The following is a 21016-nucleotide window of genomic DNA, read 5'->3' on the forward strand; positions in this document are numbered from 1 at the left end:
AAAGCCAGTTCTAAAGCTTTGGGACTCCAGCGAACCACGGTGAGAGACATTATCCACAAATGGAGAACATTTGGAACAGTGGTGAACCTTCCCAGGAGTGGCCGGCCTTCCAAAATTACCCCAAGAGCGCAGCGACGACTCATCCAAGAGGTCACAAAAGAACCCACAACAACATCTAAAAGAACTGCAGGCCTCACTGGCCTCAGTTAAGGTCAGTGTTCATGACTCAACCAGAAGAAAGAGACTGGGCAAAAATGGCATCCATGGCAGAGTTCCGAGGTGAAAACCACTGCTGACCAAAAATAACATAAAGGCTTGTCTCACTTTTGGCAAAAAAACATCTTGATGATCCCCAAGACTTTTGGGAAAATATTATGTGGACTGACGGGACAAAAGTTGAACTTTTTGGAAGGTGTGCGTCCCGTTACATCTGGCGTAAAAGTAACACAGCATTTCAGAAAAAGAACATCATACCAACAGTCAAATATGGTGCTGCTTCAGGACCTGGACGACTTGCTGTGGTTGACGGAACCATGGATTCTGCTCTCTACCAAAACATCCTGAAGGAGAATGTCCAGCCGTCTGTGACCTCAAGCTGAAGCGCACTTGGGTTCTGCAGCAGGACAATGATCCAAAACACACCAGCAAGTCCGCCTCTGAATGGTAAAAAAAAAAAAAAAAAAGTTTTGGAGTGGCCTAGTCAAAGTCCGGACTTGAATCCGATTGAAATGCTGTGGCGTGACCTTAAAAAGTCGGTTCATGCTCGAAAACCCTCCAATGTGGCTGAATTAAAACAATTCTGCAAAGAAGAGTGGGCCAAAATTCCTCCAAGGCGATGTGAAAGACTCGTTGCCAGTTATCGCAAACGCTTGATTGCAGTTGTTGCTGCTGAGGGTGGCACAACTAGTTATTAGGTGTAGGGGGCAATTACTTTTTCACATAGGGCCAGGAATGTTCGGATTGCTTTTTCCCCTTAATAAATAAAATCATCACTTAAAAACTGCATTTTGTGTTTAGTTGGGTTATCTTTGTGTAATATTTACATTTGTTTGATCTGAAACATTTAAGTGTGACGTGTAATAAAAATAAATCAGGAAGGGGGCAAATACTTTCACGGCACTGTATATATTTACAAAAAATATATGAGTGATTGGAAATGCTGAAGACAATTACATTGATGGAAGCTACAATATTAAAGCTGATCTACTCCCTAAAAAAAAAAACTTTTATTTTTAACAAATGTATTTTGCGACGGTGTGCACTAATGAATACGACCCAGGTGGCCATGCAGGCAGACTTCACAAACTGGGTGCTTTAGAAAAGTAAAACACTATCAAAGTCTACGACTACTCTTGCCTCCCATGGTATCGTATCTCCCATGGTATGGTTTCTCCCATGGTATCTCCCATGGTATGGTATCTCCCATGGTATCTCCTATGGTATGGTATCTCCCATGGTATCTCCCATGGTATGTTTCTCCCATGGTATCTCCTATGGTATGGTATCTCCCATGGTATCACCCATGGTATGGTATCTCCTATGGTATGGTATCTCCCATGGTATTTTATATGTTATCTCCTATGGTATCTCCCATGGTATCTCCTATGGTATGGTATCTCCCATGGTATGGTTTCTCCCATGGTATCTCCCATGGTATGGTATCTCCTATGGTATGGTATCTCCCATGGTATCTCCCATGGTATGGCATCTCCTATGGTATCTCCCATAGTATGGTATCTCCCATGGTATGGTATCTCCTATGGTATGGTATCTCCCATGGTATCTCCTATGGTATGGTATCTCCCATGGTATGGTATCTCCTATGGTATCTCCCATGGTATGGTATCTCCTATGGTATGGTATCTCCCATGGTATCTCCTATGGTATGGTATCTCCCATGGTATCTCCCATGGTATGGTATCTCCTATGGTATCTCCTATGGTATGGTATCTCCTATGGTACCTCCCATGGTATCTCCTATGGTATGGTATCTCCCATGGTATCTCCTATGGTATGGTATCTCCCATGGTATCTCCCATGGTATGGTTTCTCCCATGGTATCTCCTATGGTATGGTATCTCCCATGGTATGGTATCTCTTATGGTATGGTATCTCCCATGGTATTTTATATGTTATCTCCCATGGTATGGTATCTCCTATGGTATGGTATCTCCCATGGTATGGTTTCTCCCATGGTATCTCCCATGGTATGGTATCTCCTATGGAATGGTATCTCCCATGGTATCTCCCATGGTATGGTATCTCCTATGGTACCTCCTATGGTATGGTATCTCCTATGGTACCTCCCATGGTATCTCCCATGGTATGGTATCTCCTATGGTATGGTATCTCCCATGGTATCTCCCATGGTATGGTATCTCCTATGGTACCTCCTATGGTATGATATCTCCTATGGTATCTCCCATGGTATCTTCTATGGTATGGTATATCCCATGGTATGGTTTCTCCCATGGTATCTCCTATGGTATGGTATCTCCCATGGTATGGTTCCTCCCATGGTATCTCCTATGGTATGGTATCTCCCATGGTATCTCGTATGGTATCTCCCATGGTATGTTTCTCCCATGGTATCTCCTATGGTATGGTATCTCCCATGGTATCACCCATGGTATGGTATCTCCTATGGTATGGTATCTCCCATGGTATTTTATATGTTATCTCCTATGGTATGGTATCTCCCATGGTATCTCCCATGGTATTGTATATCCTATGGTATCTCCCATGGTATGGTATCTCGTATGGTATCTCCCATGGTATCTCCTATGGTATGGTATCTCCTATGGTACCTCCTATGGTATGATATCTCCTATGGTATCTCCCATGGTATCTTCTATGGTATGGTATCTCCCATGGTACGGTTTCTCCCATGGTATCTCCTATGGTATGGTATCTCCCATGGTATGGTTCCTCCCATGGTATCTCCTATGGTATGGTATCTCCCATGGTATCTCGTATGGTATCTCCCATGGTATGTTTCTCCCATGGTATCTCCTATGGTATGGTATCTCCCATGGTATCACCCATGGTATGGTATCTCCTATGGTATGGTATCTCCCATGGTATTTTATATGTTATCTCCTATGGTATGGTATCTCCCATGGTATCTCCCATGGTATGGTATCTCCTATGGTATCTCCCATGGTATGTTATCTCCTATGGTATGGTATCTCCCATGGTATCTCCTATGGTATGGTATCTCCCATGGTATCTCCCATGGTATGGTATCTCCTATGGTACCTCCTATGGTATGGTATCTCCCATGGTACCTCCCATGGTATCTCCTATGGTATGGTATCTCCCATGGTATCACCCATGGTATGGTATCTCCTATGGTATGGTATCTCCCATGGTATCTCCTATGGTATGGTATCTCCCATGGTATCTCCCATGGTATGGTATCTCCTATGGTACCTCCTATGGTATGGTATCTCCTATGGTACCTCCCATGGTATCTCCTATGGTATGGTATCTCCCATGGTATCTCCTATGGTATGGTATCTCCCATGGTATCTCCCATGGTATGGTTTCTCCCATGGTATCTCTTATGGTATGGTATCTCCCATGGTATTTTATATGTTATCTCCTATGGTATGGTATCTCCTATGGTATGGTATCTCCTATGGTATGGTATCTCCCATGGTATGGTTTCTCCCATGGTACCTCCCATGGTATGGTATCTCCTATGGTATGGTATCTCCCATGGTATCTCCCATGGTATGGTATCTCCTATGGTATGGTATCTCCTATGGTATGGTATCTCCCATGGTATGGTTTCTCCCATGGTATCTCCCATGGTATGGTATCTCCTATGGTATGGTATCTCCCATGGTATGGTATCTCCTATGGTACCTCCTATGGTATGATATCTCCTATGGTATCTCCCATGGTATCTTCTATGGTATGGTATCTCCCATGGTATGGTTTCTCCCATGGTATCTCCTATGGTATGGTATCTCCCATGGTATGGTTCCTCCCATGGTATCTCCTATGGTATGGTATCTCCCATGGTATCTCTTATGGTATGGTATCTCCTATGGTATGTTATCTCCCATGGTATCTCCTATGGTATGGTATCTCCCATGGTATCTCCTATGGTATGGTTTCTCCCATGGTATCTCCTATGGTATGGTATCTCCCATGGTATCTCCTATGGTATGGTATCTCCTATGGTATCTCCTATGGTATGGTTTCTCCCATGGTATCTCCTATGGTATGGTATCTCCCATGGTATCTCCTATGGTATCTCCCATGGTATGGTATCTCCTATGGTATCTCCTATGGTATGGTATCTCCCATGGTATATCCTATGGTATGCTATCTCCCATGGTATGGTACCTCCTATGGTATCTCCCATGGTATCTCCCATGGTATGGTATCTCCCATGGTATTTTATATGGTATCTCCCATGGTATCTCCTATGGTATGGTATCTCCCATGGTATCTCCCATGGTATCTTCTATGGTATGGTATGAAGATTTTGAAAATCTTGGCTCTCTCTAATTCTCTCCTTCTCTCTTTCTTTCTCTCTCTCGGAGGACCTGAGCCCTAGGACCATACGTCAGGACTACCGGGCATGATGACTCCTTGCTGTCCCCAGTCCGCCTGGCCTTGCTGCTATTCCAGTTTCAACTGTTCTGCCTGCGGTTACGGAACCCCTACCTGTCCCAGACCTGCTGTTTTCAACTCTTAATGATCGGCTATGAAAAGCCAACTGACATTTATTCCTGATTATTATTTGACCATGCTTGTCATTTATGAATATTTTGAAAATCTTGGCTCTCTCTAATTTTCTCCTTCTCTCTTTCTTTCTCTCTCTCGGAGGACCTGAGCCCTAGGACCATACGTCAGGACTACCGGGCATGTTGACTCCTTGCTGTCCCCAGTCCACCTGGCCTTGCTGCTATTCCAGTTTCAACTGTTCTGCCTGCGGTTATGGAACCGCCACCTGTCCCAGACCTGCTGTTTTCAACTCTTAATGATCGGCTATGAAAAGCCAACTGAAAATTATTCATGATTATTATTTGACCATGCTTGTCACTTATGAACATTTTGAACATCTTGGCATAGTTCTGTTATAATCTCCACCCGGCACAGCCAGAAGAGGACTGGCCACCCCTCATAGCCTGGTTCCTCTCTAAGTTTCTTCCTAGGTTTTGGCCTTTCTAGGGAGTTTTTCCTAGCCACCGTGCTTCTACACCTGCATTGCTTGCTGTTTGGGGTTTTAGGCTGGGTTTCTGTACAGCACTTCGAGATATTAGCTGATGTACGAAGGGCTATATAAAATAAACTTGATTGATTGATTGATATGGTATATCCCATGGTATCTCCCATGGTATCTTCTATGGTATCTCCTTTACCACTATTCAGCCAGACGGTTGGGTTTCAGTTAGAAATTGTTTTGAGTGTGCGCGAGAGCGAAGCTATTTAAAGACAAGATGGTGACATGATCTGAAATGGTGACATGACGAAAATGTAGAATTAATTGAATATAAGAAATAGACTAGCCATGTTGAAGACTGCGTAAGACTATGCTATCAATGGAGTTAGAATTCTGTATGAATAACGATACAGAAGGTTGCTTTGCTGCGCAGTGGCAAATCTGACTATACAACTACACCGTTCAGATCATTTGATAGGAACTTTTCTCTATTCTCAGAAAAAACATTCATAATCGGGAGGAGTTTAAAGAGGAGATGCATCTTTAGAGCCTTGGTTTTGCAGCACTCTCATCACCCCTACATCACGCGGCTATGTATAAGCCAATGCTAATACTTGCAGAAACATTCAAATTGAAGAATTTGCAGAAATAAACGGTTCAACTTGATAACTTTTTTTATTTTTTTTATTTTTTAGGTTCATATTTTACTGAATAAGAATGGTGTTTTCTCTGTAAATGTTGCATCACCGCCTAGGAAGGGAGGAACCCCGTACAGAATTAGGAATTGGAAATAGGATTTCTTATGGGGAAGTGAGAAGTGACGGGACGTTCCAGAGAGGCGGGGCGTTGCTGTAGCGAGCGGTGCGGTTGCCAGGCGCTGGGTCAGTGTGTGGGAAGTGCTGAAATATCTCAACGTCACTGCCACCGCGGCGGTCGAGTACTGAGATACAATTGCCGTGTCTCATAGTTGGATAGTTGAAGATCAAAGAGGGAAAACCTGTCAAACCAACGATATAGCTATCTATCTACCGAAAGTCCTCGATACAAATCGCGGAAATAAGAAGTTCCTAGTTTCGCTCTGGTTTCAAGTAGTTAGCAGTTGAAACGTTTTTTTAGGTAGCTTCACGTTCACGTTAGATCGCCAGGTCAGCTGTATTTATTAACACGTTGTTGTATTCTTTAGCTATTTCGTCGGTCTTGAATAACGATTGGGGTGATTCCCAAACGTAAAGTATTGCTAGATGATTATGGAGAAGAAGAGGATGGATTGCCCCTCTCTGCCACCGGGTTGGAAAAAAGAAGAAGTGATCCGGAAGTCAGGGCTCAGTGCTGGCAAGTGTGATGTGTATTACTACAGGTAATGATCGATCATGAAGATAGATAACAGTACCGTTGGCTATCTTGATAGGTTCACAAGTTATGATAGTTACTTAGTTGTCTGATTAGCTACAATAACTATTTTCCAAGGAGAAAAGTATGAGCTAAAGCTAACTAGCTAGCTAAACCTTTAGCTTGGACACCCACTCACACTCAGTGCCACAATGTTGCTAGTTTTATGCTATCAGTGTGAACATTGTATCAAAAACTGCACAACTTGGCACAAGTACAGTGGCAACATTGTATCACACTTTGTATTACCAGCAGAAGTTCAAATGTATCTTAGTTTAGACAAGAGATAGTGAGATTCTGATTTATGAAAACTATTATTTGGTCACTTGCATTCTTGACCGTGTCTCATCATGTGATTGATATGCGTGATCAAATCAAATTAAATTTATTTATATAGCCCTTCGTACATCAGCTGATATCTCAAAGTGCTGTACAGAAACCCAGCCTAAAACCCCCAAACAGCAAGCAATGCAGGTGTAGAAGCACGGCGATGATCTTGATAAATGACACCTCTGAAACTGAAACTCTGTTTGCAATCTAGGCTAAACCATTGGAACTCAGCCTTCTGTCTAAAGTACATTATCTGTGCGGCTAATTCCTTGGCAATTTACAACATGGTCCTTCATAAATGGTCTATAAGCTATAGTTGGCGTTTATGCTTTTGGGACTCTTCAAAGCTAAATGACAGTTCATCTTTTCATTTAGCTGCTTTGCTGTAGGCCTTCACCTTCCTCAGTAACTCATTGATTGGTTACCTAATGCAGGCCCCGTCTGGTTTGTGGCCTCAAAAAAGGTGTCCAACTTGTTGCTGACTATATGTGTGCCTGTGTTTGGGGGGGGGGGTCAAGATTCAAATAATCAAAACTATGACAGTTCTAAACCATTTGTGTGTGTTGTGATCATGTGTGTTCCTTCCACCTGGGAAAATCTGACTGAAACACAGCACAAGCATTTCTTTCTCCTCCATTCGAGGAGATTCAGATTGAGACGGATTGATAGCGTTTGTCTTCCAGGTAGATCTAAGATCAGGGTGGTATACTACAACTAGATGTTTTGGTTCGTTCATAAAACTAAACTCAGATATGTTTTCTTTGGGTTGTTGAGTCAAAGAGACCATGGCCATTTTCAAGTTTATCTTTAAAATTAAAAATTAAAATAAAAAAACAATGATATTTTGGCAAGTTAGCTGGCTAAGTCATTGATCCTGCTTTATAGTATACCCCTGTGTAATGATCAGCATGAACAACAACTTACAACTGAAAACAACATACTAGGCCCCCCCCCCCCCCAGCTCAGTGTTTTGAAGGCAATGCCCTCGGGCTGGCCTATTGCCTCTGGAGTGTGACTCCGGCTGCATCCTGGGGCCTGGGCCAATGAGCCTGCCTGCCTGCCTGCCTGTGTACTCTACACCCCTCCCTCCCTCTCACTGGTGAAAAACATGCCTCTCATTCTTATTCAAATGCTATGATCCCAGCAGCGTGTGAGAAGTGTTGGCCGTGGGGTGTTCGTTTTTTTTTTTGTAGACCTGTGAAAGCTGTGTAGCGTAGCTCTCGTGTGATAGTGTGAAGGTCTTGTTCGATGGTGTGTGTAGACCTGTGATAGTGAGTGTGTGTGGTTTTGTACGACTGTGTGATAGTGTAGAGTGTGGTGAAAGCAAGCGAGGCCTTTGTGATATTAACAAGCGAGGTCTTTGGACAGTCTCAGGTGCGGCCTTGTCAGTGTGTATCTAGGTGGTTCTGACATCCTGTACTGGCCGGCTCTGTGTTTGTCCCTTCTCATGGAGAGAGAGAGAGCTGCCAACAACAGGGACTGGCCGGCTCTGTGTTTGTCCCTTCTCATGGAGAGAGAGAGAGAGCTGCCAACAACAGGGACTGGCCGGCTCTGTGTTTGTCCCTTCTCATGGAGAGAGAGAGAGAGAGAGAGAGAGAGAGAGAGAGCTGCCAACAACAGGGACTGGACACACACTGAGGAAGAGCAGACTATTCTACGCCACACAGCAGCTCAGCACCTATCCACTCTGATTGGTTGCTAAGCGGAAGCTTTTGATCCCAGAATTCCATGTGGTGACGCTCCAATTTAAAACTCCTGTCTCAACAACAATGACTAGATTTATAGAATAACCTGAAGCACTGAGGTTGTGTAGAAAATATTGTCGGCCGGGTTTCCCCTTGTAAAAATACATAAATATATATATTCATAAATATATATATTAAAAAAATATGTTTTTATTTAATTTGAAAACACAGTTCAACTGCAGTGAAGCCACTTAACTATCCAAGACCCCCCACAGTCCCCACTCCCAAAACCTGCCCCTCCACCCCCTTCCAGCCATCATCCCCTTGTTCACAAAGCGAGTTCTTTGCATGTCGTTGGTGCGTGGGCTGTTGGGGGAGGGGTGTTGGGTGGGTTTGTTTAAGGTGCTGTCTGTGGTTGTGGCTGTGTGTCGGGGAGGGTAGGGTTGTAAAAAGACCCCACACTGTTGGTTGGTGCTCGTGTTAATGTCCCCCCCCCCCCCCCCCTGCTCACTCAGCAAGCTAGGTTAACTGTACTCGCTCCCCAGCCATATGCTGCATGGCTTCTCTTCACACCTGGGATCAAATGAAGAGGTCAAGCCCACTTCCTGCCCTCATTTCTCCCTCTCAAACTGATCTTAGATCACAGACTGACGCTCATCCTTTTCATATCAAAGCTAGGTCAGTCTGGGTAGCCTGTCAGTGATATCTGGGTCTTGGCGTAGGCTACCTGTGGCTCACGGTCCGCCACCTCCCTCTGTGTTTATTGTTCTGCTCCTACCTTCATGCCTTCTCCATGTTGTTTTGTACACAGTACTGAATGAACCTGAAGTCTGTGGAATGAACCAATAATACAGTCAACATGTCTGAGTTCCATGAAAGCGATGTGTTTGTACTGAGTTCCATGAGGAGATTACGAGCCTTATGTTTTGTTGACCAGCTGACTTCCAGAAAGAAAATAAAATCCATTCTTAGAATTATGCTAGTTCATTATGCTAGTTCATTATGCTAGTTCATTATGCTAGTTCATTATGCTAGTTCAGTATGCTAGTTCATTATGCTAGTTCAGTATGCTAGTTCATTATGCTAGTTCATTATGCTAGTTCATTATGCTAGTTCATTATGCTAGTTCATTATGCTAGTTCAGTATGCTAGTTCAGTATGCTAGTTCATTATGCTAGTTCATTATGCTAGTTCATTATGCTAGTTCAGTATGCTAGTTCATTATGCTAGTTCATTATGCTAGTTCAGTATTCCCATAAACTGTGTTGTTGTATAATGGAGCCTTAGCCGCAGGAGAGGACAGGCCTAGTACTAGGCTAGTCCATGGAATGACATGTTGCTGTGTGGGGATGTCGTCAGCAATCCCTGAAGTATATATTTCCGCTTCTCTTCAGCCTCTAGTCTTGATAGTGATGTTTGTTATGACTCAGTCATGAGATGTGTCCTAAATCACACCCTATTCACTACACAGCGCACTACTTTTGATCACAGCCCTATGGACCCTCGTCAAAAGTAGTGCACTATCTAGAGAATAGGGTGCCATTTGGGACACAAGCCCCTGCTAGTGATGTTGTTATTATGACTCAGTCAGGGTTCGAGTCATTCTGATCCGATGTTCTTCACACATCCCCTCAGTCAGCCTGGTACTGCAACTGCTTGGCCTCCGACCACAAGGTGCTACAGAGGGTAGTGCGTACAGCCCAGTACATCACTGGGGCCAAGCTTCCTGCCACCCAGGACCTCTATACCAGGCGGTGTCAGAGGAAGGCCATAAAAATTGTCAACGACTCCAGCCACCCTAGTCATAGACTGTTCTCTCTGCTTCCGCATTGCAAGCGGTACCAGAACTCCAAGTCTAGGTCCAAAAGGCTTCTTAACAGCTTCTACCCCCAGGTCACAAGACTCCTGAACAGCTAATCAAAGGGCTTCCCAGACCTCTCTTTTACGCTGCTGCTACTCTCTGTTTATTATCTATACATAGTCACTTTAACTCTACCTACATATTACCTCAATTACCTCGACTAACCGGTGGCCCCACACATTGACTCTGTACCAGTACCCCCTGTATATAGCCTCCACATTGACTCTGTACTGGTACCCCCTGTATATAGCCTCCATATTGACTCTGTACCGGTACCCCCTGTATATAGCCTCCACATTGACTCTGTACTGGTACCCCCTGTATATAGTCTCCACATTGACTCTGTACTGGTACCCCCTGTATATAGCCTCCACATTGACTCTGTACCGGTACCCCCTGTATATAGCCTCCACATTGACTCTGTACCAGTACCCCCTGTATATAGCCTCCACATTGACTCTGTACAGGTACCCCCTGTATATAGCCTCCACATTGACTCTGTACCAGTACCCCCTGTATATAGCCTCCACATTGACTCTGTACCGGTACCCCCTGTATATAGCCTCCACATTGACTCTGTACCGGTACCCCCTGTATATAGTCTCCACATTGACTCTGTACCGGTACCCCCTGTATATAGTCTCCACATTGACTCTGTACCGGTACCCCCTGTATATAGCCTCCACATTGACTCGGTACCGGTACCCCCTGTATATAGCCTCCACATTGACTCTGTACTGGTACCCCCTGTATATAGTCTCCACATTGACTCTGTACCGGTACTCCTTGTATATAGCCTCCACATTGACTCTGTACCGGTACCCCCTGTATATAGCCTCCACATTGACTCTGTACCGGTACCCCCTGTATATAGTCTCCACATTGACTCTGTACCGGTACTCCCTGTATATAGCCTCCACATTGACTCTGTACCGGTACCCCCTGTATATAGTCTCCACATTGACTCTGTACCGGTACCTCCTGTATATAGCCTCGCTATTGTTATTTTACTGCTGCTGTTGAATTATTTGTTACTTTTATTTACATTTTTAAAAACTTAACGCTCTTGATTAAGGGCATGTAAGTAAGCATTTCACTGTAAGGTCTACACTTGTTGTATTCGGCGCATGTGACAAATAAAATTTGATTTGATTTGAGATGGAGTTCCTGTCTTCTTCCCACATCACCTCAGTCAGTCCCAGAGATGTTCCTGTCTTCTTCCCACATCACCTCAGTCAGTCCCAGAGATGTTCCTGTCTTCTTCCCACATCACCTCAGTCAGTCCCAGAGATGTTCCTGTCTTCTTCCCACATCACCTCAGTCAGTCCCAGAGATGTTCCTGTCTTCTTCCCACATCACCTCAGTCAGTCCCAGAGATGTTACTGTCTTCTTCCCACATCACCTCAGTCAGTCCCAGAGATGTTCCTGTCTTCTTCCCACATCACCTCAGTCAGTCCCAGAGATGTTCCTGTCTTCTTCCCACATCACCTCAGTCAGCCCCAGAGATGTTCCTGTCTTCTTCCCACATCACCTCAGTCAGTCCCAGAGATGTTCCTGTCTTCTTCCCACATCACCTCAGTCAGTCCCAGAGATGGAGTTCCTGTCTTCTTCCCACATCACCTCAGTCAGCCCCAGAGATGTTCCTGTCTTCTTCCCACATCACCTCAGTCAGTCCCAGAGATGTTCCTGTCTTCCTCCCACATCACCTCAGTCAGTCCCAGAGATGGAGTTCCTGTCTTCAGGCTGTGGGAAGGTAGGCAGGACTGAATACAGGTATCTGAGGCAGAGGGCGAGAGTCGGCTGTTGTGAGACTGTGGGATCGGGCTCTGTGTGTTAGGCTAAGTGGATAAGGTTTGACAAACATGTTTTTATGAGTAGTTGTTCTCTAAGTGAAGTGGGCCTACTCGCCATTGTTGACACTTGAAAGGAAACTTGAGGTGAATTGAATCTCTTCAGAGTGAGACTGAACGACTAGACTCTTGAGGTGAATTGAATCTCTTCAGAGTGAGACTGAAGGACTAGACTTTTGAGGTGAATTGAATCTCTTCAGAGTGAGACTGAATGACTAGACTCTTGAGGTGAATTGAATCTCTTCAGAGTGAGACTGAATGACTAGACTCTTGAGGTGAATTGAATCTCTTCAGAGTGAGACTGAATGATTAGACTCTTTGCCCTCAGAGGTTTGTAGAACAGTAACTGAGGTCAGTAGTAAATATCAGAGGTTATGGGATTACTACTACTCAGTGCTAGGTCACACACACACACACACACACACCACACCACACCACACCACACCACACCACACCACACCACACCACACCACACCACACCACACCACACCACACCACACCACACCACACCACACACACACCATCGTACACACACACACACACACACACACACACACACACACACACACACACACACACACACCACCATCGTACACACACACACACACCGCCATCGTACACACACACACACACACACACACACACACACACACACACACTCACACACACACGCCACCATCGCTCACACACACACACACACACACGCCACCATCGCTCACACACACACACACACACACGCCACCATCGCTCACACACACACACACACACACACACACACACACACACACACACACACCGCCATCGTACACACACACACACACACACACACACACACACACACACACACACACACACACGCCACCATCGCTCACACACACACACACACGCCACCATCGCACACACACACACACACACACACACACACACACACTCTTCCCTCCTTGCCTAGTGTTACGCTCTTCGAATAAAAGGTTCCTTAAAAGATTTAGCATGGGCCGTCAGATCCTCAAAAAGTTATACAGCTGCACCATCGAGAGCATCCTGACTTGCTACAATACCGCTTGGTACGGCAACTGCTTGGCATCTGACCGCAAGACGTTACAGAGGGTAGTGTGTATGGCCCAGTACATCACTGGGGCCGAGCTTACTGTCATCCAGGACCTCTACACCAGGCGGTGTCAGAGGAAGGCCCTAAACATTTTCAAAGACTCCAGCCACTCAAGTCATAGACTGTTCTCTCTGCTACCGCACGGCAATCTATGCACCAAGTCTGGAAATAACAGCTCCCTGAACAGCTTCTACCCCCCCAAGCCATAAGACTGCTAAATAGTTAGTTCAATAGTTAACCAATAGCTACCCGGACAATCTGCAGTGACCTTTTCTGCGTTGACTCATCACATACGCTGCTGCTACTATTGACCATCTGTCACTTTATTCCTAGTTATATACGTATCTACCACAGGAGGTTGGTGACACCTTAATTAGGGGAGGACGGGCTCGTGGTAACGACTGGAGCGGAATCTGCAGTGACCTTTTCTGCGTTGACTCATCACATACACTGCTGCTACTGTTTATTATCTATCCTGATGGCTGTTGTTTACACCTAACTTATACCTATATTTACTTATTTACCCCAATTACCTCATACCCCTGCACATTGACTCGGTACTGGTACCCCTTGTCTATAGCCAAGTTATCATTACTCAGTACTGGTACCCCTTGTCTATAGCCATGTTATCATTACTCAGTACTGGTACCCCTTGTATATAGCCAAGTTATCGTTACTCAGTACTGGTACCCCTTGTATATAGCCAAGTTATCGTTACTCAGTACTGGTACCCCTTGTATATAGCCTAGTTATCATTACTCAGTACTGGTACCCCTTGTATATAGCCTAGTTATCATTACTCAGTACTGGTACCCCTTGTATATAGCCTAGTTATCATTACTCAGTACTGGTACCCCTTGTATATAGCCTAGTTATCATTACTCAGTACTGGTACCCCTTGTATATAGCCTAGTTATCATTACTCAGTACTGGTACCCCTTGTATATAGCCAAGTTATAAATTACTCAGTACTGGTACCCCTTGTATATAGCCAAGTTATCGTTACTCAGTACTGGTACCCCTTGTATATAGCCTAGTTATCATTACTCAGTACTGGTACCCCTTGTATATAGCCTAGTTATCATTACTCAGTACTGGTACCCCTTGTATATAGCCTAGTTATCATTACTCAGTACTGGTACCCCCTGCCGCTGAAAAACATCCCCACAGCATTATGCTGCCACCACCATGCTTCACCGTAGGGATGGTGCCAGGTTTCCTCCAGATGTGACGCTTGGCATTCAGGCCAAAGAGTTCAATCTTGTTTCTGATGGTCTGAGAGTCCTTTAGGTGTCTTTTGGCAACTCCAAGCGGGCTGTCATGTGCCTTTTACTGAGGAGTGACTTCTGTCTGGCCACTCTACCATAAAGGCCTGATTGGTGGAGTGGTGCAGAGATGGTTGTCTTTCTGGAAGGTTCTCCCATCTCCACAGAGGACCTCTGAAGCTCTGTCAGAGTGACCATCTGGTTCTTGTTCACCTCCCTGACCAAGGCCCTTCTCCCTCAATTGCTCAATTTGGCCGGGCGGCGAGCTCTAGGAAGAGTCTTGGTGGTTCCAAACGTCTTCCATTTAAGAATAATTTAGGCCACTGTGTTCTTGGGAACCTTCAATGCTGCAGAACTTTTTTGGTACCCTTCCCCAGATATGTTTCTCGACACAATCCTGCTCTACAGACAATTCCTTCGACCTCATGGCTTGGTTTCTGCTCTGACATGCACTGTCAACTGTGGGACCTTATATAGACATGTGTGTGCCTTTCCAAATCATGTCCAATCAATTGAATTAACCACAGGTTGACTCCAATCAAGCTGTAGAAACATCTCAAGGATGATCAATGGATACAGGATGCACCTGAGCTCAATTTCGAGTCTCATAGCAAATAGTCTGAATTCTTATGTAAATAAGGTATTTCTGTTTTTCCTTTTTTATGCATTTACAAGGATTTCGACAAACCTGTTTTTGCTTTGTCATTATGGGGTATTGTGTGTAGATTGAAGAGGAATTTTATTTATTTGATCAATTTTAGAATAAGGCGGAAACGTAACAAAATGTGGAAAATGGGAAGGGGTCTGAATACTTAATGAATGCACTGTACCTAGGTAGCGAATGCAGCTAGCTAGTTCAGCCAACTTAAACACGCAGCTCAAACAGAGAGGGATGTGCTATGTTAGCTAGCTGGCTATAGCTATTCAACGCTATAACTCTTCCAAGTCAAGGTAAGCTTTTGGTTTTATTAATTTATTGCCACAGGGCCCGGCGTTATAACTGCTAAACTGCTTGCTGTACACTGTACACTTTAATAAAGCGTTAGTTCTAGTAGCCATGTTGACTATGACGTTAGCTAATATAGTGACAAAGATGTAGTCTGTGTTTAGTGGTTATTGTATGAAAGTTTGGCTTGGAAAGGTTTTCCCACTTGGTCACAGACAGCTGTTGTCTTGTGCACGGAAGTCCACAAGCGAAGGGAAAAGGTGAGAGGAGGAGAGCGCGTAGATGCGAGAAGGAGTTATTTATATATATATATGCTGTTCGTACGTGGCTGCTATGAAAGTGAACTGCGTTTGCTGGTGATCAGGGGTGTATTCATTCTGTCGATTCTGTTGAAAAACATTTCTTAAACGTAAGCATACAGAACGAAACGGGGATAAACATACCCTCAATGTGTCCAATTGAAAACGTTCGTTTTCAACTGTTGGACTCATGATTACACCCTAGATCAGCTAGACACAGGCAACAGTGTGCAAGGCGGTATTGAATGTGTCTGTTACGTTGATTAGCCTACTCTTTCTCTCGACCTGTGTGCACTTATGTTGTAAACTTTCCTTCGTAGGCTAGGTTGTAGCAACCTCCTGATTTTGTATATGGAAAATTCAAGTATCATGTAGTAGCCTCTATGGATGTTACATTGAGCTGGGTGAATGGAATGTGAATGACAGTCATCCAATATGCTGTAATAGAAATAAGGCCATGCTCATTTAAAAAAAAAACTAAACTCGTCCTCCCTCGTCTTTAATTGGCACCGACCGCCACTGGTCTACACCTGTTGTTTACGAAGCATGTGACAAATGACATTTGATTTGATTTGAACACGCAACCCCCATAACACTGAGAGTTTCTATGTTTGTTTTCTCTCGTTTAGGCCTTGGCCCTATGCTGCAAAATGCTGGGACTTTAGGCTGTATTTAACACTGATTATCAATGAGTATGTAGGCCTAAATCTGCCATTTTATCTGTTCACACAACAAGTCCATTGTTAGTCAGTCTGTTTAAGCGGAAGTGTGGAGGGAGACGTAGCAGAGAGAGAGTCGCCACGGCCATTTTGAAGAGACAACTCTCTATGCGAGTGTGAAAACCAGCTGTGTGGTGGCGACTGAAGTGAAGGGCTAACTGTGCTATAGCGAGCGCTGGCTGGCTTCAGGTTGGTTCACTCACCTCAGTGGGTTGTTCAGGCTGTACTGGACTGTACTGTAGCTTAGAGCCACGGTGCAGTTCACTGATCCTCACAACCCACTCTCTCTCTCTGCTCGGCACAGCGCTAAGCTACTGACCTACATGTCACTGTGTGCTGTCTATCTGCCTGACTGGCGTGCTAGGTAATGGCTGCATCTTTAATGGAGTAGAGTTCAGTACAGTAGACTACAGTACAATATACTGTTCTCTCTCTCTCATAAAGAAAAGTAGAGAGAGAGAGAGAGAGAGAGAGAGAGAGAGAGAGAGAGAGAGAGAGAGAGAGAGAGAGAGAGAGAGAGAGAGAGAGAGAGAGAGAGAGAGAGAGAGAGAGAGAGAGAGAGAGAGAGAGAGAGAGAGAGAGAGAGAGAGAGAGAGAGAGAGAGAGAGAGAGAGAGAGAGAGAGAGAGAGAGAGAGAGAGAGAGAGAGAGAGAGAGAGAGAGAGAGAGGTGTTGTCGTCCTTACTCAGTCTGTTTGCCACTCTTGGTTTGACCAACAGAAAGACGTAAACAGTTATGAGCTGAATATAGCAGTATACCAGTGGAAGGGAAGACAGTAGCAGGAGACAGTTATGAGCTGAATATAGCAGTATACCAGTGGAAGGGAAGACAGTAGCAGGAGACAGTTATGAGCTGAATATAGCAGTATACCAGTGGAAGCGAAGACAGTAGCAGGAGACAGTTATGAGCTGAATATAGCAGTATACCAGTGGAAGCGAAGACAGTAGCAGGAGACAGTTATGAGCTGAATATAGCAGTATACCAGTGGAAGCGAAGACAGTAGCAGGAGACAGTTATGAGCTGAATATAGCAGTATACCAGTGGAAGGGAAGACAGTAGCAGGAGACAGTTATGAGCTGAATGTAGCAGTATACCAGTGGAAGGGAAGACAGTAGCAGGAGACAGTTATGAGCTGAATATAGCAGTATACCAGTGGAAGGGAAGACAGTAGCAGGAGACAGTTATGAGCTGAATATAGCAGTATACCAGTGGAAGGGAAGACAGTAGCAGGAGACAGTTATGAGCTGAATGTAGCAGTATACCAGTGGAAGGGAAGACAGTAGCAGGAGACAGTTATGAGCTGAATATAGCAGTATACCAGTGGAAGGGAAGACAGTAGCAGGTGACCCAACTGTGGTTTGTGACTATTATTGATTTCACATTGTAGCCAATTCAGTTGCTGTTATTCCGTTACAGATTTTTTTAAATTTGGGAATGGAATTAGGAGTTTTAATCACTTAATAATTCATAAACAAAATGTATATCAGTAAAATTACTAACTATTTGGTATGTCTGCCATTATTTGTTACTTCTGTGAACTTTCATTATCCTCCCTCATGAGGGAGAGAAATTAGACTATCTTACCCATATGTGGGTTTTTGGTAACGGAATTACAAGGCAATATTTCTTAAACTTACAGAAGATAACACATTTGTCCACTACAAAATATAAGTGTTGATATTAGTTGGCAGGGGTCTTTACGTCAACATGATTGTGTTTTGATGTTTTTCTGATACCTTTTAAAGACTTTTTTTCTGGTAGATGTTTACTAAGACCCCCCCCCCCCCCCCCCCTTTCCATCTGTTTATCCAGAAATCAAAGCCTTTTCTTACGCCACATTTTTTGTTGTTGAAAAATTTCAAATCTATGCCTTCATTTCCTCAAAATATAAACTATTAGCTTTCATTTGACGTCGAATTCGATATACTCCTATGAACTCGTTGTTGCTCGTGCGGTCTTTCAGGTGGAAATACGCTATACCTCCATGCCAGGCGATCGATGGGAAGGGAAGCTGTGGGCCAGGCAAAGCAACGTGGAGTACGTTAGTAGGAAATGCGATCACTACAGTGGAATTAATAGACCTATTTTACACCATAATGCTATTTTCTATCTTCCACACATGCTTTGGTGCGCTGCGTCCCTCTCATCCGTCTCTGTGTTGGTATATTTCACTATCTGTCTCTCCTATCAATTCAATTCAAGGGGCTTTATTGGCATGGGAAACATATGTTAACATTGCCAAAGCAAGTGAAGTAGATAATATACAAAAGTGAAATAAACAATAAAAATTAACAGTAAACATTACACTCACAGAAGTTCCAAAATAATAAAGACATTACAAATGTCATATTGTGTGTATATATACAGTTTTGTATAACCATGTGCAAATGGTTAAAGTACAAAAGGGAAAATAAATAAACATAAATATAAATAATTGTGATATTTCACCCAGTAGATATGGGAGTTGATCAAAATCGAGTCTCTCTCTCTCCTATCTCTGTTTGTCTCTTCTGTCTCTGCCTGTCTGCCTGTCTGCCTGTCTGTCTGTGTGCCTGCCTGCAACCCAGCTGGTGCAAAGCGTGCTGTCAGCAGTGAGACAAAAGGGTGTGGGCTGGAGGAAGGCTGTGGTTACACTGGGGGAGGGGGAGGAGCAAGCATGCCGTGAAAGTGTGCCCTGCCCTTCACTCACTTCACTTAGCAGCTCTCACAACTACACACAGAGTCTGCCGCCAGGCAGGCAGGCAGACAGACTGATAGCTAGGCAGGCAGACAAATAGCCAGGCAGGTAGGCAGACAGACTGATAGCTAGGCAGGCAGACAAATAGCCAGGCAGGTAGGCAGATAGGCAGGCATAAACACAGGAAACTTCCTGACGAGCTCTCTCTACTCTCAGTTCTCCCTGAGCTGGTGTCTACGCCCAAGGAGAAGCCCAGGGAGAAGCCCAGGGAGAAGCCCAGGGAGAAGCCAAGGGAGAACTATTGAGGCTACTCTCTCACTCCATCTGCTCTGTTTCTCCGCTCCTCTTTTCCATTTTCACAGCCACTTTGCTGTGTAACTTACTGGCACACATGCACATTAGCATGATAGCTAAGCGAACGATGGGGAAACAGGCCTACATGCTGAGAATAGGACGTTGAAATTTGGAGAGATTTCTGGTCTTCTTTGTTCCTTCAAGCCTGATATGGTTTATCTGGTCCACATTACATGAAGAAAGCTAACCAATGTGGAATTCCACACCCTCAATCTCTCTCACTAGTGAGCCGTGTGGTAGAGACAGATAGTCACTCTGTTCCACACCCTCAACCCCTCTCACTAGTGAGCCGTGTGGTAGAGAGGTAGTCAGTCTGAGACTGGGCTAGGGTGTGTTTGTGTCTTGGTGAGTTTCTCTGAAAGGCGTTATGTGGAAGGGTGAGTTCTCTTTGGCTCAGCTTTGACTCATCGCTGAGTCACCTACTCACTCGCCCCTGAACCAAGTCACGGTCACACACTCATCTGTGTCCTTCCGACCGCTGGTCACAGAGGTGGATCTCCATAGCATTGAGTCACAGAGCCAGTCACAGAGCCGGTCACAGAGCCGGTCACAGAGCTAGGCGCTCGTTCCGTCTGCATATGAGAGGAGCTGAGCTAGATAGAGGAGGTTGTCAACCTCCCCGACTGTTTTCAACACACTTTCAGTTCGCCTAACGCTGGGCATATACACAACACGACTTTTCAAATCTTAACGGTTTCGATTTCGTTTCCTACTCTCAAGTGCTTTATTTCGTCTATCCTCAACCCCAGGATGTTGGTGCTCACGTTACACCATGATTTCCTAGTTGATCCTATCCTGAGTTTCTCGGTTGTCGTAGTTTCTCGCTTGTCGTGGTTTCTCGGTTGTCGTAGTTTCTCGCTTGTCGTGGTTTCTCGGTTGTCGTAGTTTCTCGGTAGTCGTAGTTTCTCGGTAGTCGTAGTTTCTCGGTAGTTGTAGTTTCTCGGTAGTTGTAGTTTCTCGGTAGTTGTGGTTTCTCGGTTGTCGTGGTTTCTCGGTTGTCGTGGTTTCTCGGTTGTCGTGGTTTCTCGGTTGTCGTGGTTTCTCGCTTGTTTCTCGGTTGTCGTAGGAAATAAATGCCAACACTCGAACAGTGAGCTGCTTTATTAACGTGTTACAGTGTTACAGTTTGTGCAGAAACATACAAAAAAGAGATATAATACTTAACTTCGTATTATCATTACTATTTTATATTATGTTTTTGGTTCCTGTCATGGTAGGACACAGATGTAATGTTGGTGGAGTTAGTTTGCACCCAAAACCACTCATTCCTTTCATTTACAGTGTTAAATATCACTAATATGTGAGAACAATATTTTTTGTGAACACATGTTTCATTTTGGCTTTATGATAAGGTT

At 44.5% G+C, this 21016-nt stretch overlaps 1 protein-coding gene across 1 annotated transcript in view; it reads left to right on the forward strand.

The window, feature by feature from the left end:
- The first annotated feature begins 6060 nt into the window (after window positions 1-6060).
- Window positions 6061-21016, forward strand: part of LOC120044778 (methyl-CpG-binding domain protein 2-like) — a 69506-nt gene continuing 54550 nt past the window's right edge. Inside the window, exon 1 of the mRNA XM_038989453.1 lies at window positions 6061-6536. Coding sequence (XP_038845381.1) covers window positions 6421-6536 — 116 coding nt within the window. The 5' untranslated portion in view covers window positions 6061-6420. The remainder of the gene's footprint in view (window positions 6537-21016) is intronic.

The sequence above is a fragment of the Salvelinus namaycush genome, chromosome 3 (genome assembly GCF_016432855.1).
Source record: "Salvelinus namaycush isolate Seneca chromosome 3, SaNama_1.0, whole genome shotgun sequence".
Classification (NCBI taxonomy): Eukaryota; Metazoa; Chordata; class Actinopteri; order Salmoniformes; family Salmonidae; genus Salvelinus; species Salvelinus namaycush.